At 40.2% G+C, this 26835-nt stretch overlaps 2 protein-coding genes across 2 annotated transcripts; both read right to left on the bottom strand.

Annotated features, from left to right (window-relative positions):
* Window positions 1-15215: 15215 nt before the first annotated feature.
* s100a1 (S100 calcium binding protein A1) lies at window positions 15216-17524 on the bottom strand (the record flags this gene model as incomplete). Its single annotated transcript, XM_080501297.1, has 2 exons — window positions 15216-15386; window positions 17384-17524. The coding sequence occupies 2 exons, from the start codon at window positions 17522-17524 to the stop codon at window positions 15216-15218; spliced, it is 312 nt and encodes a 103-aa protein (XP_080357423.1).
* A 3198-nt stretch (window positions 17525-20722) lies between these two features.
* On the bottom strand, window positions 20723-25548 carry tlr18 (toll-like receptor 18; the record flags this gene model as incomplete). Its single annotated transcript, XM_080501296.1, has 4 exons — window positions 20723-22161; window positions 23093-24275; window positions 24439-25434; window positions 25499-25548. The coding sequence occupies 4 exons, from the start codon at window positions 25546-25548 to the stop codon at window positions 21748-21750; spliced, it is 2643 nt and encodes an 880-aa protein (XP_080357422.1). The 3' UTR covers window positions 20723-21747.
* Between the last annotated feature and the right edge of the window lie 1287 nt (window positions 25549-26835).

The raw sequence follows: 26835 nt of genomic DNA, 5'->3' as shown, positions 1-26835 counted from the left end.
CACCAGTTGACTCTGTCTTTGCCGGGTTGACTTGATCTAATAATGCACATATTTTCATACCTCTCTGACAAACAAAGAATCTCCCGTGCCAGCAATTAAGATCCATCCAGTTTCCAAAAGTGTTCATAATCACACAGTAGGCGCCGCCATTATTTTTAGGTTGGTCGTTGTCCCATTGTTGAAAGCCAGTTTGGCTTTTTTTCCCGGTTGCTGACCATTTCCAGGAGTTGTGGTCATTCCTTGTGACCGTCTTCCAAGAAGCAGGGTCGTCTTTCAGTCCAATCCATGCTTCTCCGAGGTCCGGGGGACGCCCGTCTCCCAGCCGAGTCAGCTGTTTGGTGTTCTGAATGGTGGCCAGGTCAGTGTAGTGAACCCTGCAGTATTTCTGTGCATCGGCCCAGTTCATCTTTAGGTTTACGTAATGGAAGTGACGGAGGTTGTAAGAGAGGGGGATGTAAAGTCCTGGGGATTGAAACGATTTTTAGATCAGTAAGTCAATGTTTATGTTTCCCAAATTACCTCTTAAAGTGTAAAAGATCATCAATGTGTTTGGTTTTTTTTTTTGGGGGGGGGGGGGGGGGGGGGGGATTCCACATAAGAAAGACTTTCCTAGTCAAATTCACATATTTATATTGTAATACTATAGAAACAGCAACTTTTTCTCGTTCTTAATCCATCTTTTTCATTGTTAAATGTTTGCATTGCATTGTCGAGTTAGAAACTGTGATGCAAGTTGAATTGTTATACAATCGTCAGAATGTACAAAAATGTGTTGAAATTTCTGTCGAAACATGTCAAAAAGGTACATTAAATAAAAGGCCACTTGCCTGAAGAGATGGAAGAATATAAAGGAACTTAAGAAATAATGAACGTAAATGCATTTTCACTTGAAACGTGTAAATTGCTCCTAAGATTAGATTTCAATTTTCTTTTACTTACATTTTCATTTTTCTTGTGATTCTTTTGTCTTATCACATCATCAATCTTCACATTAAACACTTTCAATTAAGCCAATCAGAATGAATTGAGCATTATAAATAAAGCCTGACTGATCGATAAGAACTGCAGGATTGATTTTCTTTTAATTGTTGTGTAACAAACACAGTTTAAGATTTTTTCTTGCACATTTTGTTTTATTAAGTTTTTTCAAATCTTGATCTTTGAAAATGATCTTAGAAGACAATACAACTGTAAAATCACAGGGAGAAATGGGTTTTTAGAAAAAGACTCAATCTGCATTACCACTTGCATTGAAACAATCTATATCACATCCACAGGAGGCTTTTTGCCTCAAATTGATTCATTTACACATTTTGTTTAGATTAAGTTATAAATGTATTCATTTGCAAGAATTTCGAGACATTTTCATTTTAATGTTCGATTCTCCTCTGTTGTGCTGTATTTTTCAATTGAAATGTATGTTTGCTTTGTGCAGAACAAATTCTGTATAAATTCATTGAAAAGAGTTTATACAATGAAATAAAGAAAGTCACATGTGCTATAAAGCTGATGTCTCTTAAAAAGTACACGAAGACGACATTTGATCTCACCAAAGATGAGGAGAATCAGCACTGGATCCATGGCTCGATGATTCTGCATAAAAACACCAAAAATATTTTCATGCAGTCTGGTAAAGCACATTTACACGACAATATGTCAAGACAGGATGTATTGTTTTCACGTTTCCTTTCAGACAGGTTTTGCATTTCCATGACAATGTTTTGAAAACGATGCAATTCGCTGGTTTCTGTAATGAAACCACAAACTTTCGTGTGCACAGACAACAATACGCTGTAAACAACAACAATGGGAGAACACGGACATTTATATGGACAGACGACCAAGTGGGATTGTTCTTACGGTGACTGTCAAAATGAAAATACTAAGTTAACATTGTTCTATTGACTACACTGAGCATGTGCAGAAGAAATATTTACAATGGCCGTGGTGCACATGACCAGTAGCAGCATTTCCCTACCGTTTCCACGGAGTCAGGCCATTTTCTAAAGTTTCACCTTGGGAGCTGTTTTCAAAAACTTTCCAGTGGCTCCGAGCACTGTTGTCGAGGTAACGGACATTGGCTCCAATCAGGTGGTCTCAATAGGCAAAGCACAGTTTTAAAGAAACTCTACATTGTACTGGGGAGGTGTGACAAAATAAAACTGTGGCCACAGAGTTTGCATTATTGGGTGGTTGTGTGTGTGTGTGTGTGTGTGTGTGTGTGTGTGTGTGTGTGTGTGTGTGTGTGTGTGTGTGTGTGTGTGTGTGTGTGTGTGTGTGTTGGCAAGTCAAATGACGTGGATCTCGTGCAGAACAGCTTTTGACTACAGATGTGAAAAAATCACGTGCAGTTTTGATAGATAGATAGATAAACAACATTCATCACTCTAATTTTCTCGAACATGGAATAATGATGAAGTTTTGAAATGTTCTCTTTGTTAAGAATTTCTTTAAAAAAACTCTTCACTCACCCCTCTTTTTATCAGAAATCACAATTTTGTTCGAATCATACCATCTTCACACAAAAACACAAAATATGTCAAGTGTGCATAATCGCCGACTTTATAAATAGCACTTAAAAGTCAATATTAACAAATACCCCCCAAAAATAATCAACAACAAATGAAATATGAAAACGCATGAACAAAATATAAAATATGAACAATAACAAACAAAAACAATATATTCAGATGCAGTCACTGACGTGTTACAAATAACCACTCCGTCATACTCTCATACTCACAGCCATAGAATTAAGCCTTTAATCCGTTGGATGTGGTCTCTTTGCAGTGAAGTCTACAAAAAAGAAGTCCGGCTGAGTCCTATTTACTTATTCGGGAAGATGGTTATGCAAACATTTTCATATTCAAATATGACCTTGCTGACTTGCCTCATCATGCACCAGTCTGTAATGCTCAATTATTCTTTCATTATTTAAAGAGTTTAACAAGAGAAACACTTATATTTGCAAATATCACATAAAAATCCTTAAGTCTTCATTTACCTGCTGCTATTTGGATAAATAACACTGAGTTATTTTATTACAACAAACCCGGAGTGAATCATTTTTTTCATAACAAAAGCATAATTTGTTTTAACACTACCCAGTCCTAATGGTCTTCAACTGAAGTTTCAACAGTTAGGAGGAAGATGCTCTATAATCTGAATGTTAGCACTTCGTGGAAGGAAGGGCATTTATAAATTAATGATAACGAGAAGAATCGGCGGTAACTGGCTAATGCTCGGGCAGTTTTGTGTCAGGAGAATAGTTTCATTTCGAATGAATAAGGATTAATGCCCCATTTACACAACATTTCAAGTGAAAACGCATCTTTTTACATTTTTATTTCAGAAGTTTTGCTTTCACACAGATATGGCAGACACACTGGAAATATTGTAGTTTGCATGTAGTGCCAAAAGTGGGTGCTGTTATTTGTTTTTATAGTGAAACCAGTCAATCGTAAGTTACATGTGTTGGTGAATTAAAGTACAGTTTGACTCCTTTCAAAGGAGGAAAGCCCGTGCTGGGCTGCAAAAGAGGTCCACTTTAAGTCAGGGTCATACTTAGTTTGAAATAATTGGATAAAAGAATATCGGGAAGGAATTTCACCTTTTCTTTGCTGAACGTAATTTGAATGAAGCAATTTGTGTCTTGTGGCCTCATTTGCGTACGTCTTATTCAAACCAGTAGAATTGAATGTAAATCAATAGGTAGTGTCTCCGCTGCTGCCGCTGCATTTGCCTAAACCACATCGAGTCAAACTTTCTGTACAGGGTTGAGGTTACAATATACAATAAAAATAGACACGTGCATAGAAAATAGTAACTTTCTGAGTGTCTTTTATTTGTGCTTTTAGTCCTGCTTTTCTGCTTCAGGTTCTAAACCAAGCTCCCACACAGCAATTGTATTTGGCCAATGAGAAAACAATTCACCAAGGAATAACTAATGATAGGAAGGTGCATTTCAAAATTCCACTTTTGTTCCAAATGCTTAAAATATTCACATGTCACTGCCACAGATCACTGCCCGAAATGGTTCAACTAGAAAAGGCAGCTTTTTATCTTTTTGGGATGGCATTTCACTATTTTCATTGATTAGAATATGCAAAGCTTGTTGACTCTATTTCTCCGCAAAAGGACAGATGGTACCAAGAAATTGAAACATCTATTGGCATGTCTTTTGATTTTCAAAGGTAAAAATAGACTGTATGTCACTTATTGAGAGCTTCAATTCCTAATAATGTGCCAATCACAAAAGTTGTCTTGTCATCCCTTTGCGTTTGCAATTTCTCCAGTGTAACAAACAGGTGGCGACTTTGATTTGATGTTCTCTCAAATCAAACTCTCACTACTGCAGGGGACATGCATGTGTTTTTATGGTCTCATCCGTCTCGCTCTCTGGCTGAATACACACCGATGTAGTTACCGACGAGGACGACTGAGCGGTCCTCGTACCATTTCACCACATGCAAAGTGATTTCTCAAACCACAGCAATCATCTCTGTGACGGATCCCGGTCCGTTTTTCTCCAGATCAGCGTCCGGCGTCTGGTTCACTCCCGGTAGTCTGCGACTGCAAACAGTGCCAGTCGATAGGATTCCCCGGTAGTGGTGGGCGGATCGATCCAAATGTCGAAAATAGCGTCGGTATCGGTGTCGAATGATACCAGTGCAATGAGGTCGAGACTTCGCTTTTCTCCTGCATGCTCAACTCTGAACACTCCACCCGAAATAATATTTTATGAGAGGAGCTGAAAGCTCTGCCGACTATTCTACGTTGAGAAAACCGAGGAAGCTCCAGGGGGCAGCGCTCTGAGAACCCAGTGTTCTGCTGGAGCGATATGGGACTAATGGCTCTTTAAGATGTGATGCAGCCTGGTTGTTAAGTAAGTCGGTAACGTATATTTATATAGCACTTTATACAAACAAAAAGCCACAAAGTGAGCAGAATTTTAAACTTTGTCCTATGGGACACTGGCAGCCAACGAAGTTCTTTTAGAATCGGGGATTTGTGAGTCGTCCTATTAGTACGGGTCAGAATTCTCGCTGCAGAGTTTTTGCACTAATTGCAGTCGAGAGAGCTCCTTCTTGTTCAGACACGAAAACAAATCACAATAGTCAAAGCGTGAAGACAAAAAAGCATGGATGGTGAGCTCCCAAATCATTCAGTGAAACCATATTCCTAAGTTGAGATATTTTCCCTAGTTGAAAGAAGCAGTTCCTCGTCAGCTGCTTACTGCTGCACTAATAACAGGCCTTTGTCAAAGATAACTCCCAAGTTTCTAAGACTTGGCTTAGCAGACTGGCCTCAGTCACCCAAGCACTGTTTAATCCCAGGAATTGAATCGTCAGGAGCAATAACCAGTGTTTCTAAAGAGCTTAAGAGCTTTATATGTTAAAAGAAGGATTTCAGAATTATATTCTTGATTTAACATGAAGCCAACGAGGGGAAATTGGACTGATGTGATGTCTGCGAGTTCCTGTCAATACTCCTGCTCCGACACCCTGATATGCATTAGTTAATTTCTCAGCCTCACTGACGAAACATGTTCTTCATTTTAGAGACATTGCAGGTGAAATAAATCAGTCCTGTAGACTTGTTTAATGTGGGAGTTGAAGGATGGTGAAGTAATTTGCCACAAAGTAACACAATCCAGTATTTCTTTATGTTAAGATTATTTATCCTTCAGATGTTTTGCGCAAAAATGCAATAACTTCCATTTTACCCGAGTTGAAAAGCAGAAAGTTACATCTCAACCAGGCTTTTCTGTCATAAAACAAGCTTCTTGTTTAACAATTTCATTAGTATCTGGTTTCATACGTGAACAGATTTGGGGAAAATCCTACAGGAAGCATGTAAAATGTGAAAAGTGGAGTTTCGAATACTGAACCCTGTGGAACTCCAATTTGGACTTTAGTCTGAGTTGACGTGTCACCATTGACATGAATAAAGTGGAAATTCAAATAGAGACACAGGGCAAAGGACCGACCAGCACGAAGAACTCAGATGAAATGGCAATGCGACACAGCTGAAGCCCAATATGTAGTGGCGTCACCAGGTGAAGACAATCACACACTCAGACACAGTGAAACATGTCAGGGAAACACCAATCAGACACAAAGAAGGAGTTGTCATAATACTGGCAGATAGTAATAATGAAAACATTTCTGCTAAATTAAGAAAACTAGGCCTTTTAAGTTGTAAGATGAAATCCCAAACCCGAACAACACCCTGCTACCCAAACTCACAAAACTAAAATATACCGTACTATATATTCATGCTGGATGGGAAAATAAAAAAAGATCCTTGTAAAACATATTTTGATGATATAATCAAAAGTAAAAAACAATATTTTATATTTAATTTTTTCCCCCCTAAAAAAATGGACATTTAATAAATGCCTGATAAAAAAAAATCTCTTATTTCATACATACTTTTAGAGAAAGGACCACTCCGATTTGTCAAATCTTCCTCACAACACATTCAATCATATTTGAAAAGACAATTTAAATATTTGTATAATTTTCAACCCAGGTAATTCGAGAAAAAAAAGGTTTGCAAGAAACATTAAATATTATATCAATATCAACTATTTGTTTTGATTTAATTTTGCTCATTTAAATAATTTCAACACCTGTAAACATGAGCTACAGGCAATGGTTGTGAGTTTTTGTTTGTTTCGACAGCTTATTTTTTTAAACTTTCACTTGTATTTTAGAGTATTTGGGAACTTGTGGAAACAAATGGACCCTAAATGTTTCATAATGTGTGTATATTGCTACCACTTTCTCGTGTTTTAATAAACAAGGTAAACCCCAATTGAAAAGGAAACTCGGTTAGATCAACTGGTTCAACCCACTGAAATGATGCAAACGAATGCGTAAAGTGTTGTTGAAACAAAGGTACAGAAGGAAATCTTTCTTAGCAATGGATGTAATAGAAGCCAATTGGTTGGTTTATTTTTGTTTGGTAACCATGATGTGGCCTTTGTCAAATTCCTCATTTGTATATTTAAATATAACCTGGCTATATTTGTGAGAGCTCTTCACATGATCTGATTCTAAGTCTGGTAAATCTGCTGCTACATTTTGATTGACTGAAGCAATTCTGCGAACATATAAATATATATATAATAAAAACAATATCTGGATGTTGACATGTGAGTATCAAGTGTTTCATCACCATATGTAGTGCTTAACTAGTATTATTCTACCTTTTGTATGACTTCAATTCTTGTTCTTTCAAAAAAGCTGCTGATGTTTGGTCAAATTAATAGTTTCATATTTTAATTTCTCTTCCATTTAGTTTTCTAATATAAACAATCATTTTGTTTTGGTATATTTTGGTAAACATTTTTGTATTGCACCAAACATTTTAGTGTTCTTTGCCTGAAGTTGTTCCATGAATTATTTTGATAGAAGATATTTGTTTATTATCTGGAAAAATGGTGTTAAATGTTTGTTCGCGTACTGATTTTAAAGTGTTCTGGCTGCTTGTCGAGGTTCCTGTTACACGGCAATGATGTTCTTAGCCACTGAAAATGCAGTACTTTTTGAGAACGGCTTTCGGGGTGGAACTTTTCAAGAACGCTGCTACTCTGTCTCCATGGAAACGTGGGAATATGCTCTTTTCTGAAATGCTGCTTCTGTGCATATACATCACAGCTATAGTAAATAGTTGTTGTGCACATGTGTGGGTAAATGGACAATAATAACAACGCCAAGGTTGATGAGATGCGAGACTCCTCTTTTCTCTTTTTTTGTGTGGAAGTTGTAAGCAATTCAACAAATTCAAGATTCAGACTTCAAGGTGAACTTTATTGTCTCTGAGGGGCAGTTTAATGAATTTGATGTGCAGCAGGAAGTAAATCATACTGTACTTAAAGGGACGGTTGTTGGAATAAAAGAGTTCATGTGCCTGTTGGATATGCACGTAGGGAGACTGAACCGATGGTATTGAAACAAGAGTTCCACTATTGTTGAACTTTTAGAAACCCGTAGTGTATAAAGACAGGTCGTACACCAGTTATTTGTGTCCCTCCTCAAATTCCTGGAAGAGACAACAGGGAACTCTTTCTTAGTAAATATCATATTTACTAAGGAAATACATTTTCTTGTCTTTCAGAAACATCACACATGGATTTTAAAGTGTTTGCTGTCTTGATCTATCTGGGTAAGATTTATTTCCAATGATTATTGTTTGATCTTTTAAAAAAATTAAAAAATAAATACAATTATTGGGAAACTTTACATCGTGACCTCGCACCATTTCATTAAACATAATGTGAGTTGGTGGGATAATTAAAATGTGGAGAATGATTTATTTGTCACATATACAATAAATGTACATAATTTCTGCATTGAACTACAGGAGTATCATTCAGCTGTCAAGCAGCAACCAGGAAGTAATTGTTTTTTGGACCTTATTATTAGCACTTTCAACCTTCTTTTCCAGTATTTTTCTGACAATTTCGATATTTTAGAATAGAATAGAATACAATGGAAATACTTGATTAATCCCGAAGGGAAATTCCTTTTAACGTTGCTCCACGGAAAATAAATTCGAAAGTCAAATAAGACAAGATGAAAATTAAATAAGTAATGTTAAATATGAATATGTACAAGGCTTAATGGTGATATAAGTACAGAAAGGATGAGTTTGGTTTCTGCCCTCGATTTAGTTTTTATCCAAGAGATAAAAGCAATTTTGAAAATGACTCTGGCATTTAACCAAATGAGACAAAATGTTTGTTTTGGTATTATTTAGTGAAAGCCCCTGACCCAACCTGAACCAGAATAGCAATAACTTTACACATGAGACTGGTTCTACAGGTTTCTTCCTGTTAAAGGGGAGTTTTTCATTTCCACTGCCTCACATGTGAAATTATTGATTTTTCTCTGTAAAGTGCCTTCAGTTGATTGAGGTGAAAAACAATCCATTTGGACTTTTTATCTATTTTTCTTTATTTATAAGTATTTACAGTTATTTTTTCCTCCCAGTGAAGTAAGGCATGCTGTATTTCTTCTCATCAGGCGTTGGCTTTGCGATGAGCACGCATGTCAACAGACGTGAATACCACTACGTAGACGAACCGATGAGCTGGGCCGACGCTCAGAAGCACTGCAGAAACGTATACACCGACTTGGCGACCTTTGAAAGCATGGAGGACATAAACCAGCTACCAGACAGACCGGAAGGCATCTTGGCATTCCTGTGGGTCGGGCTGCACGATGATCCAAATTCCTGGGAGGGAACGACGAACAATGACGCAAACTCCTGGAAGTGGTCAGCAACTGGAAATCCAAGCACAACTGGTTACTACAACTGGGATTCTTCGAGTCGTTTCATTGGACGCGACACATGCATACAGACGGAGGGCAATGGGCTTTGGAGAGGTCTCACGTGTGATAATAAAAGATTCTTCATGTGTTATGACGGTGAGGATACATCTGTTCACCGTATTAATCGATCTCACGCAGATTTCACAGCTCATAGGTACCAACAAGATGACTAAATCAGACGAAAGCGTCGTTTGCACTGCACAGAATGGAACGTGACCACAGAGAGTCCATTTAAGATGTAGGCGGAGTTGTGAACGACGCAGGTTATGTGACATCGTTACGCAACAGTTGTCTCGGCACACTCTGAACCAACGAGGAGCTGCAGCCGCAAAAACACCCAAACGAGTTATCGAAACAACCAGTGTGCACAAAGTGGTGTATGTAAACAACAACAGAGGAAATCATACAGCTGATGAGATGATTTTTCATCATGATGTTTATTTAGCTATTTATTTATTTTAGCAGAAACACCTTGTTGAGATTAAAACCTCGTTTTTAGTCCATGGGCCAGAGGCCAATATGGTGCCATCTGGGTGGGTAGAGGCTATCAGATATTTTCGGAAAGCGAACCGTCTCAGGAGTCTGATTTATGGCACTCTATCATTAAAGGACAAGGTCATGGTCTAAGGTCAAGGTCAATGTCAAAAAATGCACAGAATTAAGGATATGGCTCCATTTACCATTCTCTAGATACCGCCACATATATTTTATAGCTCCATAGCAGGGATGTAATCTTGAAGGCAAGGCTCTTGAATTTCAGGAAATGTGTAATATGCCTTGCAATTTCCGATCTTTGCCGAGTTGTAATTTCTAAAAGCTGCCAAGTTGAAAAGGTTATCATGCACTTTCAGACACCTGAGACTGTTAGCGTTCAGAAAATATATGATAGCCTTTGCCCACCCAGATGGTACCACTTTGTCAAAAATTGACGTCTGGCCCAGGGACTAGTTCAAGAGTCTGGTGGCCAAGACAGGCAGCAGCCTGTTAGGGTTCCACACAAAACGGATAGATTAATGTATTGACATTTTTTTAATGTTTTATGTGTCTGTCTGTCTGTCTGTCTGTCTGTCTGTCTGTCTGTCTATCTATCTATCTATCTCGATTTCAACCACCGATCCTTGTCACATTTTTCTCTTGTAGTAATTGAAGGAAGCAAACAATACTTTCTGATTCAGCTCGGCAAGAGCTGGAAGGAAGCACAGACTCACTGCAGGTCGCATCACAAAGACCTGGCTCTCATCGAAAATGAACAGGAAAACCAAGATGTGACATCGGCACAGTCCGGACAAGAAGTGTGGATCGGCCTGTACCGGGAGCCCTGGACGTGGTCTGACGGGAGCAGAAGCTCCTTCAGAAACTGGAAGGCTGGGCAGCCAGACGCCACTGGACAGTACTGTACATTGGAAAACCAAGATCACTTCTGGGAAGATATACCTTGCGACATGGATTTGCCTTTCATCTGCTACAGAGGTAAAGGACACTCACTCTTCTCCTTGTCAATGCTGTGTTGAATTAGATTTAGGGCGGTCTATTCTGATGCGACGAAGAGAGCGACGTTAGGAGACCTCTGACATACAGCATGCCTCCGTGTTTCTGTTTTGGTCCGTCACACTGTGCAGACGTGAGAGTGAAGAAAGAGATCATCATGAAGATGAGGATTGAGACGACTGCTGATCTTTCAGATCTGACGGCCCGAGACAAGATTACACAACAGGTAAACACCACCACCACCTCATTCTATTCTCTAATTGTGCTTCAGCTCAGAGCATCAATTGAGAAAAGTGACACTTGAATTTTGAGACCAGACTCAAATCTTTCCCATGACTGATAGTGTATCGGCAAAATTTCAAGTCTTCTTTGAATTTCCTTCAAGCTGAATGCACTTCTGGTCGGCAAGATCTCAGCCACTGGCTTCAAATTGACTTGGAGAGAACCATATCACCCAAGAGAGAAAATTGAACAGGAAGAGATGGACAATCAACATGGTGATTATAAATGAAATGGTACAAGGAATGTCTTTAATGGCTTCAGAGCGCTTTGCACCGTGAGCCGCATTCACACAGCAACGTTCACACAGCAATGTGGGAGCGAATCAGGGTTCAGCGCCTTCTTCAATCAGTCACTGCATTTGAATCAGGATCAAACCGCAACTGTTGAGATTTGGAAGACAATCTGCTCTACCAGCTGAAACACAGCACCGGAATTAAAAAAAGACAAATGACTACAGTTAGAGCTGGTCACAAAACTAAATTATACACACAAAAAAATAAGGAAATAAATGTTTGGTAGATATTACACTCCTGTAAAGAAAAGCCGGGATGCTTGATTCATCCCCTTGGGGGAATCATCTATCTGCATTTGAACAGTCATATTCACAAGTCAATTCCAGCCCACATCCTTTGAGCAGTGGGCGTCTGCAGTGTCGCAGTGGTACAACCTGTCAGCAGCGGCCAGAGACTCGCTTCACATTTTTAATTGGTGTGCATTTGTTTGAAGAGCGGCGCAGCTGAGTGTGTGTAGATTACACCCATGAAAAACTGCTTTTAGCGCCGCTGCTCCTCCCACAAGTACATGGTCCTTCGTGGTGCCAGCATGTGCTCTTATTCAGAACCACGGACCAAATTCACTCAAACTAAACAGAAATTAAAAATAATAGTAAAGTTATTTATGCAAGAATTTGAACACACGCCCCCACAGAGAATGTACACACATGTGCTCACTGACAAATATTAGAAATGATTTCAGCTTGACGATCTAAATGTATTTTTGACGTATGCTGTGTATGTTTTGTCTGCTATATTTTTATTTGGACGCTGTCGACGTTCCTTCATTTTAAATTCATTAAAACATGTTTTTGGAAATAAGTGACAAAGGGGCATGAATATGTGTATACTTTTCATACTTTTCATATTCTAAAAACGAGAATATATAGTGATTTAAGTGATAAATCCCGGCATTTGACCTAAAGAAAGTGTGTGCAGCAAATTACTTCTTAAACTTCTGTTTATTTCAATCATTTAGAAACTCTTACCTGATGGAAGCAATGTTTGTGTTTTTGTGTGACTGTACTGCTTGTTTTCTAGCAAAATCTCTCTTATTTTGTTTTAGTCAATATGTGTGATTGAGAAATGTTGATAAATTGTGACAGACAGCATTTAGCAAACAATGTTTATTTACATGGAAACAGTAGAAATGCTGAGAATGATGCAGTTACCATGCCACACCAGAGTTGGTGGTGTTGTTTTTTTTGGGGAATGAAACCACACATATGTGCAGAGAAGAACACATTATAAACATTTTGGACACCCAAAAAGAAAAGTTTTCCATCTTCACTTGAAGAGGTTGTCATGGTAACCAGGCATTCATCTCTCAAACTGTTTGGTTGAATATACAGTTTGATAGAAATGAGAATTCTGAAGGTTTTCATTTTATTTGCTATTAGTTTAATAATTAAAATGTTGTCAATCATAAAGCATAAAGTTATTCAGGAGTTTGTTTTCTTATACAGTGTAAAGATCATGTAAAATAGGACAAAATGTGACAGATTGTATTTTCTGTTCTGCACCTGCTTATTCCAATAATAAACCGAATGTCACCATTCTCTGTGTGTGATTTCCAAAGTATTTAATAGCTTTATCATAAACATTTTTTCAATTATTGGGAAACTGTATTAACATTGTGATCAACAACTTACCACGCTTTCAAATCATGCCTTAAAGTCTATTGGGTTACTTTAAATCAGGGTATTTTTGTGTGTATTTATTTATTTATGACAGAAACTAGGCAGTACAGCATAAAATAATACTGCACAACAACCGCCAGAGGGCAATAAACACACATAGACGAAACTGCAGAATACTACATCAAACAAAAGCAAGAAAACAAGCACATAAATCAAAACTCTTCATTGCTTTCACATCGTTTGATTGTCTGACAGTTTTCATATGTTGCCTGGCTTCATTTACAAAGATAAAGAAAAGTGGTTTATAATTAGTTAAAACTCTATAACTCTATAATCTCATATTTTAAATAGGTGCTTTTACATATAAGTGGATCCCAGCAAAAAATTGGAACTGAGCATCAAGACCTGCGGTGAACGTATCTTTAGTAACGTGCTGCTCGCACATGTTTGCTTTTTTTTCAGTATTTAGTAATCTAACACCTTTCCAAACCAGTATTCATATTACTTAACTTAGTTACTTCTCCAAGTCACTGTGTGTTACTATTGTAACGTCCTGTAGGATGTTGGAAAGGAAGACGAGGAAAGCCTCTTTATTTACAATATTTCTGCAATTCTTTATTGTAATGACGTCCAATCATGTAATTTTGGCCAATTTACATGTAATTAAGTCCACTTTGCAACAATTTAACTTAAAGTTATTGCATTATTTGAGCAATTTAAACATTTTGCCAAAAATCTAATCACATTAAGGAGTGGCATTTGAAATGCACTCCAGCCAATGATGTAATCATTTCTTGGAAAAATTCTTACTATCCATCTCACCTTCAGAAAGGCTAAAATTATGACACGACTGAGCAGTGAATATATTACTGGTTGCTACACACCTGCATTTACCGGTAGAGCTGCAGTATTTCACAGACGGCTCCACGATCCCGGACTCAAACCAGGGAACGTCTGAGGGTGACGTGAGAGCCCGATCCATGATCGTAGTCCACAAAACTGCAACCCTGGACAACTCGCCCACAAATGAGATTTCCGAATTTAAGAAAATAAATACTATACAATGTACTTTTACATGTTACTTCAAATTGGTGTTTGTGATACATCAAGTACATGTCCATATGTTTAGTATATATAGTATCGCGTGGCTTCGTTTCCCTCACACCTCCACTGGCCTGGTCACACGCCAGATGTGCTTGGTGGGCGACTACAAGGCTTGCAGGATATCACTCCCCTGATTTCCCACATGGCATTTCCCACAGCCTTTGCAGTGGCCAGCCCAACATCTAGGCATACGGTGCATTACTGATACATTTAAGACCTGTCCAATTGTACATATACATCTACTGTGATATGCAATGAAGACTGCTTCATAATGAATGCTTGTCAAACATCCTGAATCCATATATTTTGAAATCTTTCAAATCAATAATGCTGAACTAAAGTCATGGTTGATGGGTTGCCTGTGCACCCTACACATCATGCAACCCAAAACAAGCAAATATCAGTCCTATAAACTCCAGACCACGAGCCGACTGCGTTTTCCCCTCTTCAATGAACATTTCTGTCATTTACATTCAGATAACGCCGCCTTCCTTCATTGTCTCATTTCACTGTGGATACAGTCAAATTACTAAGAAAATATATATAATATAGCCTGTGATGTGCAAATTGAATCCATTCAGAGTCAAATTATTTGCGAACCATTTGAGCAATTGCATAAAAGCCTCTTTTGGGCCGAACTGTCTGTGTGACTTGATGAGACCCTGCATCTCACAGCCTCCGGCACTGACGTCATCTAATGTTCCTGCACCCAAAAACTGAAGGATGAGCAGCCCACGGTTGGATTAGGAGAAAGGATGACGTCAGGATGTCATGATGTACTCTCCTTAGACACTGGGTGGTGCTCAAAGTTGCCAGAAAATTCTCAAACTCCCCCATTACACCTGTCTACATAGCATTCCCATGACATTTAGAGAAATGTCAGTGGAGGGGTTTAAAAAAAAAAAAAAAAAAAGGAAATTCTGCACAAAATGCACATGCAAGACATTACAAATGAATCCTAAACGATAAGTCATCTTCACAGCATCTTTATTAAGGAAGACTTTAAGCAACAAAATGAACATTGTAAGTGAGACTTCAGAAGGCACAATTCAAACGGTTACAGTGCATGTTGGAATGGAGATTCAGTGTCAAGCAGAGCCTCCCTTGCTCTTGCCCTTATGAGTGTCCACGAAGTATTCATTGCAGGCCACGGTCAGCGCTACGACCAGGACCACAAACTCCTGGAAGTCCACTTCACCGTCCCTGTTCTCATCCAGGTCGCCCATGATCTTCTCCACGACGCGGGGGTCGTTGGAGCACTAAGGAAGATAAATAAAACAAATTACCTTCATCAGCAATACTGACAAGTGTCCAGCCAATATGATGAGTAAGACATTGGCTCATCTAAGATTTTAACGCAATAATTGCAAGACAACTGTAAAAATGACCAAATTATTCCTAATCTGGGAGGAACCGTTTTGCGTTGGACTGGTAGAGACAACAATGACGCATGAAGCCAAGCTGCCAAGTCAGGGTTGCCAAACATAAGACCTGTGGGCCAAAAATCAGCACAAAAGGTTCAAAACCAGCCAAACCACCAAGGGCGAGATTGTAAAATCATCCGTAATGAAAAAACTATAGGAGAAGTTTTTTGGGGGGGAGGGGACATTTCACAATTGAAAGTAGTTTTAGGTCAAGATTATGGTAATTTTCTACTGTAATTGTTATTTTTTTGTGAAAATAGGCATCCCCCACATGTATAATCTGCACAAAGAAAACCTTGAACCTGGTACCTGGAAACTGTTCAGGCAAAATGTAACCTCTGTTTAACCCTTTTGTTACACAAAAGTTCATGCAACATGCAGACAAACTATGAGCTTTTGAGACTCAAAACTCAGCATAAAACGTACGGAACCAACACCGACTGCGTCGTCTAGGTGTGCGTTCCAAGAAGTACATCCCGTGTCAGCAAGATTAAATAAAGATGCAAGTTTGCAGATTTCTCTACAATAAGGGGAATTTTACCCACTGGTTCATCCTGTGCCGCCTACGCCGATTCAGGACAAGTACAAATATTCATATTCAGTCTCATACAGACAATTCTGTTCTGTGCGACTTGAAGCGTCGAATAAAAACCTCAAACAGTTGACAAGAAACCTTTATTCTGTGACAATTTCTGCCATTACCCCCCCCACCACTGTTAAATGTACATTTCACCCCCCGACAGTATTGTACAGATTATTCTTGGTGCGTCTGTTTGTTGTTACCGTATCAAAATTGTCCCGCGGGTCTCGCAGTGTGCCGTCATTAAACGCTCCTCTCATGGCTCCGATGTTATCGCTCGCTGTTAAACGCAGTGTGAACTCGCCTCATTAGCAGTCGAGGGAGCCTTAATAAGAGATGTAACACCGTCGTGTACATCACAGAGCTCGAGGAGAGAGACAGGCGACACCCAGCGCATCTACTCAAATGAGTCAAAACGTGCAAATAAGGGTTTATTGAAAATGCTAGTCCAAATACAGTAAAGACTGTTTTAAGTTTTATCGAAACAGATTTAAGACATTTATTGTCGCATGCTTCCACATGTGATGAAATCAGTTATTCAGGACAAGCAGCATACGCAGGCAGTTTAGAGGATACAAGCCTAAAAATATAAATATGACTTTAGTTTCAATAGTAAGTACTTCTGCACTCGCTCAGTAGATGGACCATAAGAAAGTTTCCTCCAGAGCGTCATGACTCCCAGTACATATTCTCCTGGGAGTTGGATTGTTATGACTGTCAAAATAAAACTACCAACTTGGTCGCCTGTCCACTACAATGTCTGTGTGGTCTCATTAATTTTATTGTATTGCTCCTTGTGAATGTGTGGTTTCATTACAAAAACAAACAGTCTCCAGTGGCCCAGCATGAAAACCGTTTTCTGCATTTCTACCGATTCTGGAGAAATGTTTTTAGAATGTCGCAAAGTTTTTCCTGAAACAAAAACCCAGAAACAATCCTTTTCACTTGAAATGTGGCACAAACGGAGCCTTGGATTAGGGTCCGTGACAAGTCGGTGCCTCACAGGGAGCTAAAGGAAACGCATCATTTAGATCACGTCACTCAAACATTTTAAAGCAAAACATTTTCCCCAGCCTGATTTATACAACTTTGTTGAACTCTTATAAAAGTAATCCAGCTTTGTGATGCTGAACAAGCTTCAATTTATTAAGATTACCAGCACCTCTGAACCGCTGATGCACAAACTGATTGAAGCTTTACATTTTGCTGATTAAGTACTGCTCGCTTTTGTGCTTAGTCAACAGATACTCACTGTCAGGAAGTCGGAGAGCTCTTCCTGCAACAAGATCTTCAGCTCTTTCTTGTTGAGCTTGTACTTGTCACCCTCCTTTGCTGAATATCGGTGGAAGACCTTGATGAGTTCCTCCATCGCTCCTTGCATGCTGGAACACATTTTGTCACTGTCCTGCAAGACAGACACAGAAGGAACAAATTGCAAGTTTTGCAGTCTCGTCTAGTGAACAAAAGTTCCACAATCAGCTCTATTGCAGGAGAAATCCTTGACTGCAGCAACACTGACAGACCCTGCAGGAAGCATAAGTGGCTGCAGCATCGAGTTTGCCAAATATGCAGCAGAGGCACTGCAGGGCAGGAGGGAAATGTTTCTAAACTTTGGACACAATGGAAGCAATTACTCCTTGCAGCTACAATCCTCTGCGTTCGAGGGTCATCTGAATTTTGTTTTACAGCATATAAACTGAACCAACTCCATCACGAGGTGATGCTGGCAGTGAATGAGCACGAACTGCATGGCATCACTTCATTTTGGAACTAAAAAACATGCAGGAGCAGAGAAGAGCAGTGCTTCAGCTCAGACTGGTGTCATTCTCACGTTGGCGTGGAGCAGCTGCAGAGACGCACTTCACATCGTCTCGACTTCTTTCCGTTACCTGGCAACCCGACAGCAACATGTTTTTATTGAACCGTTGCTCTTGGCCAAACAGCAGAACAACACGAGCAGGTTTGTAATGAGAATTATGCCGACGACACTTCAGAATGTGGCACAAAAAGCCTGCAACACCAGCGTTACATCCTCGTAAAGAATTGCACTGAAAAAAAAAGGTTTGGGTGATGCATTCCATTACCCAACCCGTCGACGTAATGATGAGTTCTGCTTGAACCGAGAAGAGATTTTGACTAAGATGAAGAGGAAAATGGAGATTTTTCTCTGACATTGAAAGTTATCACAATCAAGAGCAAGGATTCTGGTCCATGTACTTGGAATAAATACCTATTTAAAGCACATTTCTCAGCCAATATGAAATATCGCTATGGTAACTGGTCTTGTGAACGCGTAGATTTAAAACACTTTCAAAAGAAACAGATCTAACAGCACAAATTGCTTCCAGGCACACCACAATTCAAATATTTTGAAGTAATGCTATTTTAAGTTACATAATCTTATTTACTTAAAAATATCTGTACTTCTTCTTGCAGAAGATGATGCATTTAAGATTTACAGATCAAGTTTAGATCCCAAGAGAATACATTTCCATTCCCAAAGTCTGTTTAAAAAAAAAAGAAAGAAAAAAGTGATTCAAAACAGACAAGTGGCATCATGATTTGCATCACTGCTAAATATTAAGTAGCTCCATGCACACTGGCAGATATTTAATTAATAGATATTAAAATGAATAATACTTTTTTTGTGTGTGTATACATGAACTTGGCGACATTTCGGAATCTTAATATGTGCACAATATATTTCAATTTCTACCCATACTAAATAATCTGCACTTACAAATACTCTAAAGGAAACTAATGGGAAATGCGGCTTTTCACTGGATTGACAGTCTCAATTGGTGGTTGATGGTCAAAAATAATGAAAAAAAATGCTTGACACCCCTGTACTCGATTAAGATGAAGTTCATTTTGATCCTTCAGTAGTCAGAATCTGCACAGTTGGTTTTAAAGGAAATGAATGGAAGTACTCTGATTACAAATCCTGTCTGACGTTCACTCAGCTTGAGGCCGGACAGAGGGCATATGCGAGGGTCAGGGAAGAGTTTAAAGCAGTTTAGAGGTCTAGTCTTACCCCTGCCCTTCACCGAGGGACACCTGAGAGCGGATACAGGGGAGCTGAGCCAGTCACCTCCCACCTCCACGAACAAAGGAGAGACCCCCTGCAGGGCGGCTGGCACGGGAAATGGATATCTACATTACATTACATGCACGGCCTGATGCCTCAATGCAGATGGACTCTGGTGAGGTTTCATCATGAAAACTGATGACTTTTGTAAGCTTTTATTAGAGCTGCTGGTGCTTGCATGAATAACACACAGCTGTGTGCGTGTGCGCGCGTAAAGTGTGGATGTCTCCACTTTGAGAACACAAAACGCGACATGAGTTCTCTCAATGATTCTTCCTATTATTACCGGTGATTTGTGTTAATCATTTACTCCCGGAGCTAATTAAAGCCGTGGCGTTGGTGATGATTAACTGCATCTGGGACGCATGGTTAAAAAAAAAAGAAATTGATGAAAAAGTGCATGTGAAGGAGTGAAATAAAGAGAGCAGAAACTCACCTGGATGGTGACACGTGCAGGTGTTGGTGGTGGAAGTGGCTGCAGGTCAGGTCTCACCTCATCAGCTTTAAGGGATGCGCCTATCTAATCACCTGCGCGCGCACCTGTGCGTTCTTGGATCAGATCCAACCAACCAGCTCAGTGGAGCTGGAAGTGTGGAGGAAGAAATCAAAATGGCTTGTAAAAAACTATTTATGGAAAGAACAAAAAATAATATTAGCATGCTGGGATTCAGGCATGGATTACCATCTAGATTAACCAATCCGGAATCTGTGTAAAATCCAATATTAAGCAGCATACAGTGCTTGAGACCTTCTCTTTACCCATCCCTCAAAAAAAACAAAAACAAAAAGGCCAAGAATCAGTGTCTGGGAATCCCTTTTCTTCCCATTATGCTCAGTGTGTGTCCATTTAATAAGCCTTGCATAAGCTAATTAGGTGTGACTAATACTTAACGTCATTTGCAAGTTAGGGAATGATTAAGTTTGAATGGAAGGAGGAATCAACCAGCAATACAAATTAGCTGCAGGGCAGTCAGCTGAAATAGTTTCAGGTGATTTCCATCACAGTCTGCATGCAGCACAGAGGATAAGGGTTTTATGGATATTTCCATGCTTCCTGTTGGAGATTTAAGCAGGACACCAAATTACATTTGGCATTCACCCCAAACAGTGCTGCAATGAAGGTTTTACTGCAGGGGTTTGTTGACATTCATTTCTGCAGCTTTGCGTGCGCAAACACTGACTGGATATCGTATATGCAGTGTATGACAATCCCTGTAAAACAAGAAAAAGTCATTTCTCTGGTGTTTGTGCAAATTGAGTTTTAGAAACATCTCAAGAGAAATGTAATCCTGTGACTAGATGGCCAAATTCAATGTTTATGCTTTATTTTATGCTTGCACACCATGACTGAAGTTCAAGTAAATAGGTTTTCTGTCTTCTCTGACATGCAAAAATCACAATATCAATATCAGATCACCTTAATTTCAGTTTGTCCCAATAAAGAACACACATCTGTAGCTGGAGACATGTTTTAATTCCATTACACATCACCTGTACAATAAAAAAATAGAAATGAGTTGTCAATCTGTGTTTGTTCGAAAAATAAGCATCTTATACGGTTCAACACAAAAACATCACCAGAAGAGGCAAAAGTACTCACATTGTTCACTGACACAGACATACGGATATAAAATAAGACTTTATAACAAGTAAAAGTAATAAATCCACTTCTTTACTTAAGTAAAAGTAAAAAAAAAAAAAAACCAAGATCAGACGCCAACGACTCCATATCAGCCCAACTTTAAACCGTGTTGCACCTCAACTTGTCCTGATAAAATGTTTTTAACCAGTTAAAACATTTCTACAGTATATTATGTGAATGTACATGAATACATTGCACCCACAATTCCCTTTTACCTACATGCACATTGACAACAAAGCCTAAAATGTGAGAGAATCTATGAAATCCGTTGAAGTGCAGTAATAGAGTACAAATACCTGTAAAATAACAATAAAAATACCTAAAGCTGTGTGGCGTCACATCAGTGGGTTTTCACTCTAAATCACTGGTTCCCAACCTTTTATGTGGGGAAAGTTTGGTAAACCTGAAACCCTGGAGAGAAAACACTGAAAGAGTGCTGGAGCGTTTCAAATTCTCAAGTTTCATGCTTCTGTACGATCACTTCTTATCTTAGCGGTGTGCACAGCGTCTGATTTCCCCCCAGAACATCTCACATCGATGATCTTGAACCTCTGAGGGCCAGAAGCATAACCGCGTACATCCCACCACCGTTCCCTGACAGTTTTCTTGTTATACAGAGAGCGAAAGAGGAGATCGTCTCATTTGCGCTGGCCTTTCGGCTCCGGGCGCCGAGACTGCCCGCCCGAGATGTCCCGATCGAAAGGGCAGCAGCGGACGTCGACTCACATCGAGTAAGAGATACGTGACAAAATGCCACGGACAGCGGTAGGGGTCGTGTTTTCTGTTTTTGTCAAGACGACAATAACTTTTGCTCCCCGGTTCGCGTGATGACCCTTCATTGAGAGAACGCTCGAAAACAAAACAAGGCACTTGGTCAATATTCCTGTCACGTAGCTACAGGCACAACTTGTTGCTGAGTGTCTCTATCCGATCCGGGTCCTCCTGCGATCCCGTCGTCCACGGGCCGTCCAGCCACGGTGCTGACTCGCATGGATGAAGTCCGACTCTTCACGCTGGGCGCTCCCTCTCGGGACACGGAGGGCTTCCCCAGGACGCTCCTCAGCTGCGCCCAGAAAAACGCCTGCTGGTTCGGCTGCTGTGGCCACTCCAGGTACGTCTTGGTACTCAGCATTTTCTTTAGCTTGCAGTACTTGCTGGGCAGGGAGCTCGGGTCGATGGGCTCCTTCACCACCAGGATGACATCACTGAACATCTTTCCCATTGCTCTCTGCTGAGCAAAGTACAGCTCGTAGTTGCACCACTCGCTGTTAACAAAGTGCCGAGAGAGGATGAACATCACCTGGTGGAAAAAATAGAGAAAGAACTGAGTGAATTCACTCCACTGTAATACTTATTCCTACACTGGAAATCACAACAATGTGTTTTGAATTTGAAGGGACCCTGTTGGGTGGCTGTTTACTCAACTATGGTGGTCAGAGCCACTGATAATGCAACTTTTGAAAACGGCTCAGAGTGTGAAACATTTTGAAAATGCTCTGAGTCTATCTTGCTAATGCATCTTTTCTAAAACATTGCTACTGCGCATGCACACCACGGACTTAGTAAATAATTCTAATATCTCACATGAGTAGATGGACAATAAGAACAATGTGTCATGACTCCCAGTCCATATTCTCCTGGGACTTCAGAGTTTTAGTGTGTGGCTTCATTACAAAATGACAAAACAGCACCTACTAGTGGCCCAACTTGAAAACGACATTGTTTTCATGTAAACAGACGTCAACAACGTTGCTGTTGAAAGATGAAACTTTTCTGCAATAAAAATGCTAAATTGATGCATTTTCACCTGAAAGGTTTTGTAGGTGGGCCCTTACATCACATCTATCATCAAAAATAGCAGATAACTTGAAGCTTTAAAGACTCAGATTTGCACTAAGAGGCTCAGTAAAATCATTTCATGCTCCTTGGGATCTATTTCTAAACTACATACATTTTTTTCTGGTTCTTTCCTTTGAATAGAAAGGTTCAAATAGCTACCCCCCCCCAATTTCCACTACTCATTCATTCATTCATTCATTCATTCTTGAGTGTTTGACCTAGCAGTGGGTGGATGGGTGTGTAGGGGCTTGAAATATACATATTTGAATAAAAGCAGGGTTAAAAAAATAGCTTGAATGGAAATGACTGGTAATAATTCATGTGTATTTGGAAAGTCTTTGTTTTTCACATATTGCAACTTGATTAGAAAAAAAAAAGAATAAAATTGGTACCTTGCGGCTGTTTTCAATGTTATCAATGATGTTATCGATGATCCACCTCCCTGGCATGAAGTCGCGCTCATGAATACAGAGACGATACGGGTTCCTGTTGTCCTCCAAACAGGGCATGAGCTCGTTCCTCACCCACTCGGCGTCCGAGTGGCTGTACGATATGAAAGCGTGGTATGTGAAAGCATCTGGCTCCCCGATCACTTTCTCTTTGCGAGCTCTGTATTTGGCCCTGATGATTTGATACGTGGCTTTCGTGTACCACGGCAGATCCAGGAAATAGCAAATCAGCACAAGTATTAAGATCACTGCTGTCGTAGTTGCAACAGAGATGACAATAACCAGTCTGATGTCACACGCGATGTGGCCAGGGAAGTATTTCGATATCTGAGTGTTCAGTAAGATCTCTGGGTGGTAACACTTGTAGTTCCAGGGCCAGTCTGTGAGGTTAACCTTTCCTTTCGAGAGGGTATCTTGGACAAACTCGTGGAGTTCACAGGTGCAGTGGTAGGGGTTGTTCCCCGCACGGAGCCGAGACAGCTGAGGCATGTGCTGGAAAGACTCCTTGCTAATGAGGCCAAATGAATTTCCATCCAAAGCCAGCAGCTGCACAGACGGACTCCCCCATTTTGTCGGGATGAACTTAATCTTATTCCCACTCAGCAGGAGTTCTTTCAGGTTGGTGGCTTTCTGGAAGTACGCCATGTTGAGCTGGTCCAGGTTGCAGTAGGACAGGTCCAGATATTGCACTGTGCTGGGCAGGCAGGCGAGAGCTTCGCTCACAAACTTGTTGTGGTGAGCGATGATGCGCGTGATGTTCTGATGCCAGACGCAGTCTCGGCTGCTTTCCGCAGATCCCAGATTGTTGTTGCTGATATCCACCACCTGGAGCTGCTGGAACTCCCTCATGAGGGAAGACAAGTCCTTCAAGCTGGTTAATTCATTGTTGCTGAAGTTGAAAGTGTGGAGATTTGGCATGGTGCCCCTGTAGTCGCAGAGCTGGTTGTAAACGAAGTCGCTCTGTAGTCGGTTATTGGAGGCATCCAGGATCTTTACGCCTTCCATCTCCACCCAAGCGTCACATGGCACAAAGTTGAAGTACAGATATTGGAAGGAGAGTTTTTCAACTTTGTTGAACCACGTGAAACGCCAGTCGAATCGCATCACATCCGGATTGCTGATATACCTGCATGAAATTGAGATTATCAGTGTTGGATATGTGCACATGGAGGGCAAATTATCCTTTGTTTTCAAAAACTACCAACTCTAATGCATTTGTGTGTCAAAATAATGTGACTTCAACATGACGAAAGACTCAATAATATCCTTGAATAAAAAAAGATTCTTACCAAAGATCCAGCTCATCCAGTTTGAGGTCAGTGATGCTTGAACCTTCTCCATTGTTCACAAACGTTGGTGAGCGTGCAAAGTCGATGTATTGAAGTCTTAAATTTTTGATAGGTGCCTCTTGCATGTTCAACAAAAACATCCGGAGGAGATTTTCATTGAATTTACCTCTGTGAAAGATGATCCGTTTGGCCCTTATGTGTTTTAAACCCTGGAAAATGTCGTCCTTCCCCATGTAGTACATGAATTCAAAGAGGTTGCGAAACTGGAGGTCAGTGAATGTCTTGTTGGCGATGTCTCGCAGCATGTGTGGGAGGGCGTTCGGCAGTTGATCTATGGCCATGTCGAAGCCCATCTGCTTTGTCTGAATGACTTGTAAACTTCCAGGCTCGTAGTAACTCAGGTTAGAGGAACATTTGATGGCAAAACCTTGTAAATTGATGTTCTTCAAGGCCTGAAAGTCTCCTTTCTTCAGGCCCATCACCAGAGGACCGCCCATAGACAAGACCTGGAGGTTGACCAATTTGGAGAAGCTGTCCGCCAAAGTCACATGCTTATAAAGGTTATTGGACATGAGGAGGACTTTGAGATTCACGAGTGGTGCCAGAGCTGCGGCGGGAATTTCCTCCAGGGAGTTATTGAAAATGTTGACAAGCTCCAGTTGCACGTTGCTCTTAAAGGCATCGTGGTCGATGTGTGAGATATTGTTGAAGGACAGCTCGAGGAAGCGAAGCCGGGGCAGTCGGTTGAAGTCTCCTGCATTAACAGCTTGGAGTTTATTGTAAGAGAGATCTATTTGTTCAAGGGTTGATGGAAAATGCCTCCATGGGACTGTCTCGAGCTGCAATCCCACACAGTCTGCAGACCGGCCAGACCTGCGGATCTGACAGGGTCCTTCCTGTGTGGAGCTTGCTGGCGTCGCAGACGGAGTCGGGGACGTGAGAACTCCAAGGATGAGAGTGCTGATAGTGATCAGTGTCCAAATCATCGTGTCGGATCTGGAAAAGACAGAGATGTTGTTACTCAGTCTGTCTTCTTACAGGTTTCCTCTTTAATTTTTACCTCTTGGAACTAAATGCATCTTTCTTTACTTTCGCTGAACCAAACTCCATGTTTACAGCACAAGTGAAAATGCATGCTTTTTTGGGGTTTTCGTTTCAGAAAAGTTTCATGGCAACAGTAGAAACATTGAAAGTGATGTTTTTATGTTGGACCACTAGTGGGTGCTGTTGTTTGTTTTTAAAATGAATCAACACACACATGGAGCAGAGAACGATATGTTCTAAACATGAACAAGTACATGGTATGACAGACAACAAAGTTGGATTGTTTCTATAAAGCTGCAAAGTCCCAGGAGAATATGGACTGGGAGTCATGACATTTTTGAGGCCGCCATGTTTTTGATTATCCTTCAACTCATGCATGTGCAGAATAACTATTACAATCACCAGTCCATCAAAGAGTTAACATAGAAAATGAAATCTTCATTCATAAAGACACAAATGATGCCAGTATGCTTCATTTTTCATATTGAGACAGTAGCAAAAGTGTTATTCACTAAAAAAATACCCCTTCACCCCTCCTCCCCACTACGGAGGCTGAAGCTGATCCCAGCTCAGTATGGGATGTCTCAGGTGTGTCAGGGTACGACACTGACACAAATCTAATTTCTGTAACGTGAATAAAAACCGCTCAATTTCTCCTGTGAATAAAAGAGAACATGCTTGCATTTCTGGTAAACACATAATAAAAACAAGCAACAGCTGAGACTCTGCGGGCATTAACACGGCGCCAGGCTGCAAATCTGTGAGTGAAAAAGACTCATGCAGTTTAAGAAAGACATTTTCATTGACCCCTTGCGTCCCCATCAGCAGTCACAGCGTCGTTCGCAGCACAGCACTTACCCTCTTGAGACTAGTTTGTAGTTTAGGGCTGTTAAAGCAGACTCCTTTAAATCCCTCTCTCTTCAGCTCCTATTTATATTGCTACTTCGGGGCTGCACACTGTTCGGGATCTCACGTGTAGGAAGCTTTACAACAGCTGTAAAACAAACCATGTTTGCTTTATCTGATCCAGCAGGAGTGACGCGATCTCAATCAATCTTTCTGTGCCCATATATAGGTCGAGTACAAAAGCTCTGCTTTCCTGTTTATTTTAGCGGCCATAAAAAGCGTCCTTATTGGCTTATCAAACAACTTAATATACGTAGATAAGAACAGTCCAAAGCACATTATTGTTTTTGCTGTGGCGCAGAGTGGAGGTGATGAAAATGTTGATGATTTCACAAAACCAAGCAGTCACTACAGAAAGTGACTACAATCTCAACATAAAGCCAATTTTAATTAAACGTTCTGGTGCAAAACACAGTGAAATGTCAAGACAGCTTCTCATGTCGCTAT

Source organism: Blennius ocellaris (genome assembly GCF_963422515.1).
Source record: "Blennius ocellaris genome assembly, chromosome: 8".
Lineage (NCBI taxonomy): Eukaryota > Metazoa > Chordata > Actinopteri > Blenniiformes > Blenniidae > Blennius > Blennius ocellaris.
Note: the sequence above shows the minus strand (reverse complement) of the source record. Positions and strands in the feature narration are given on the sequence as shown.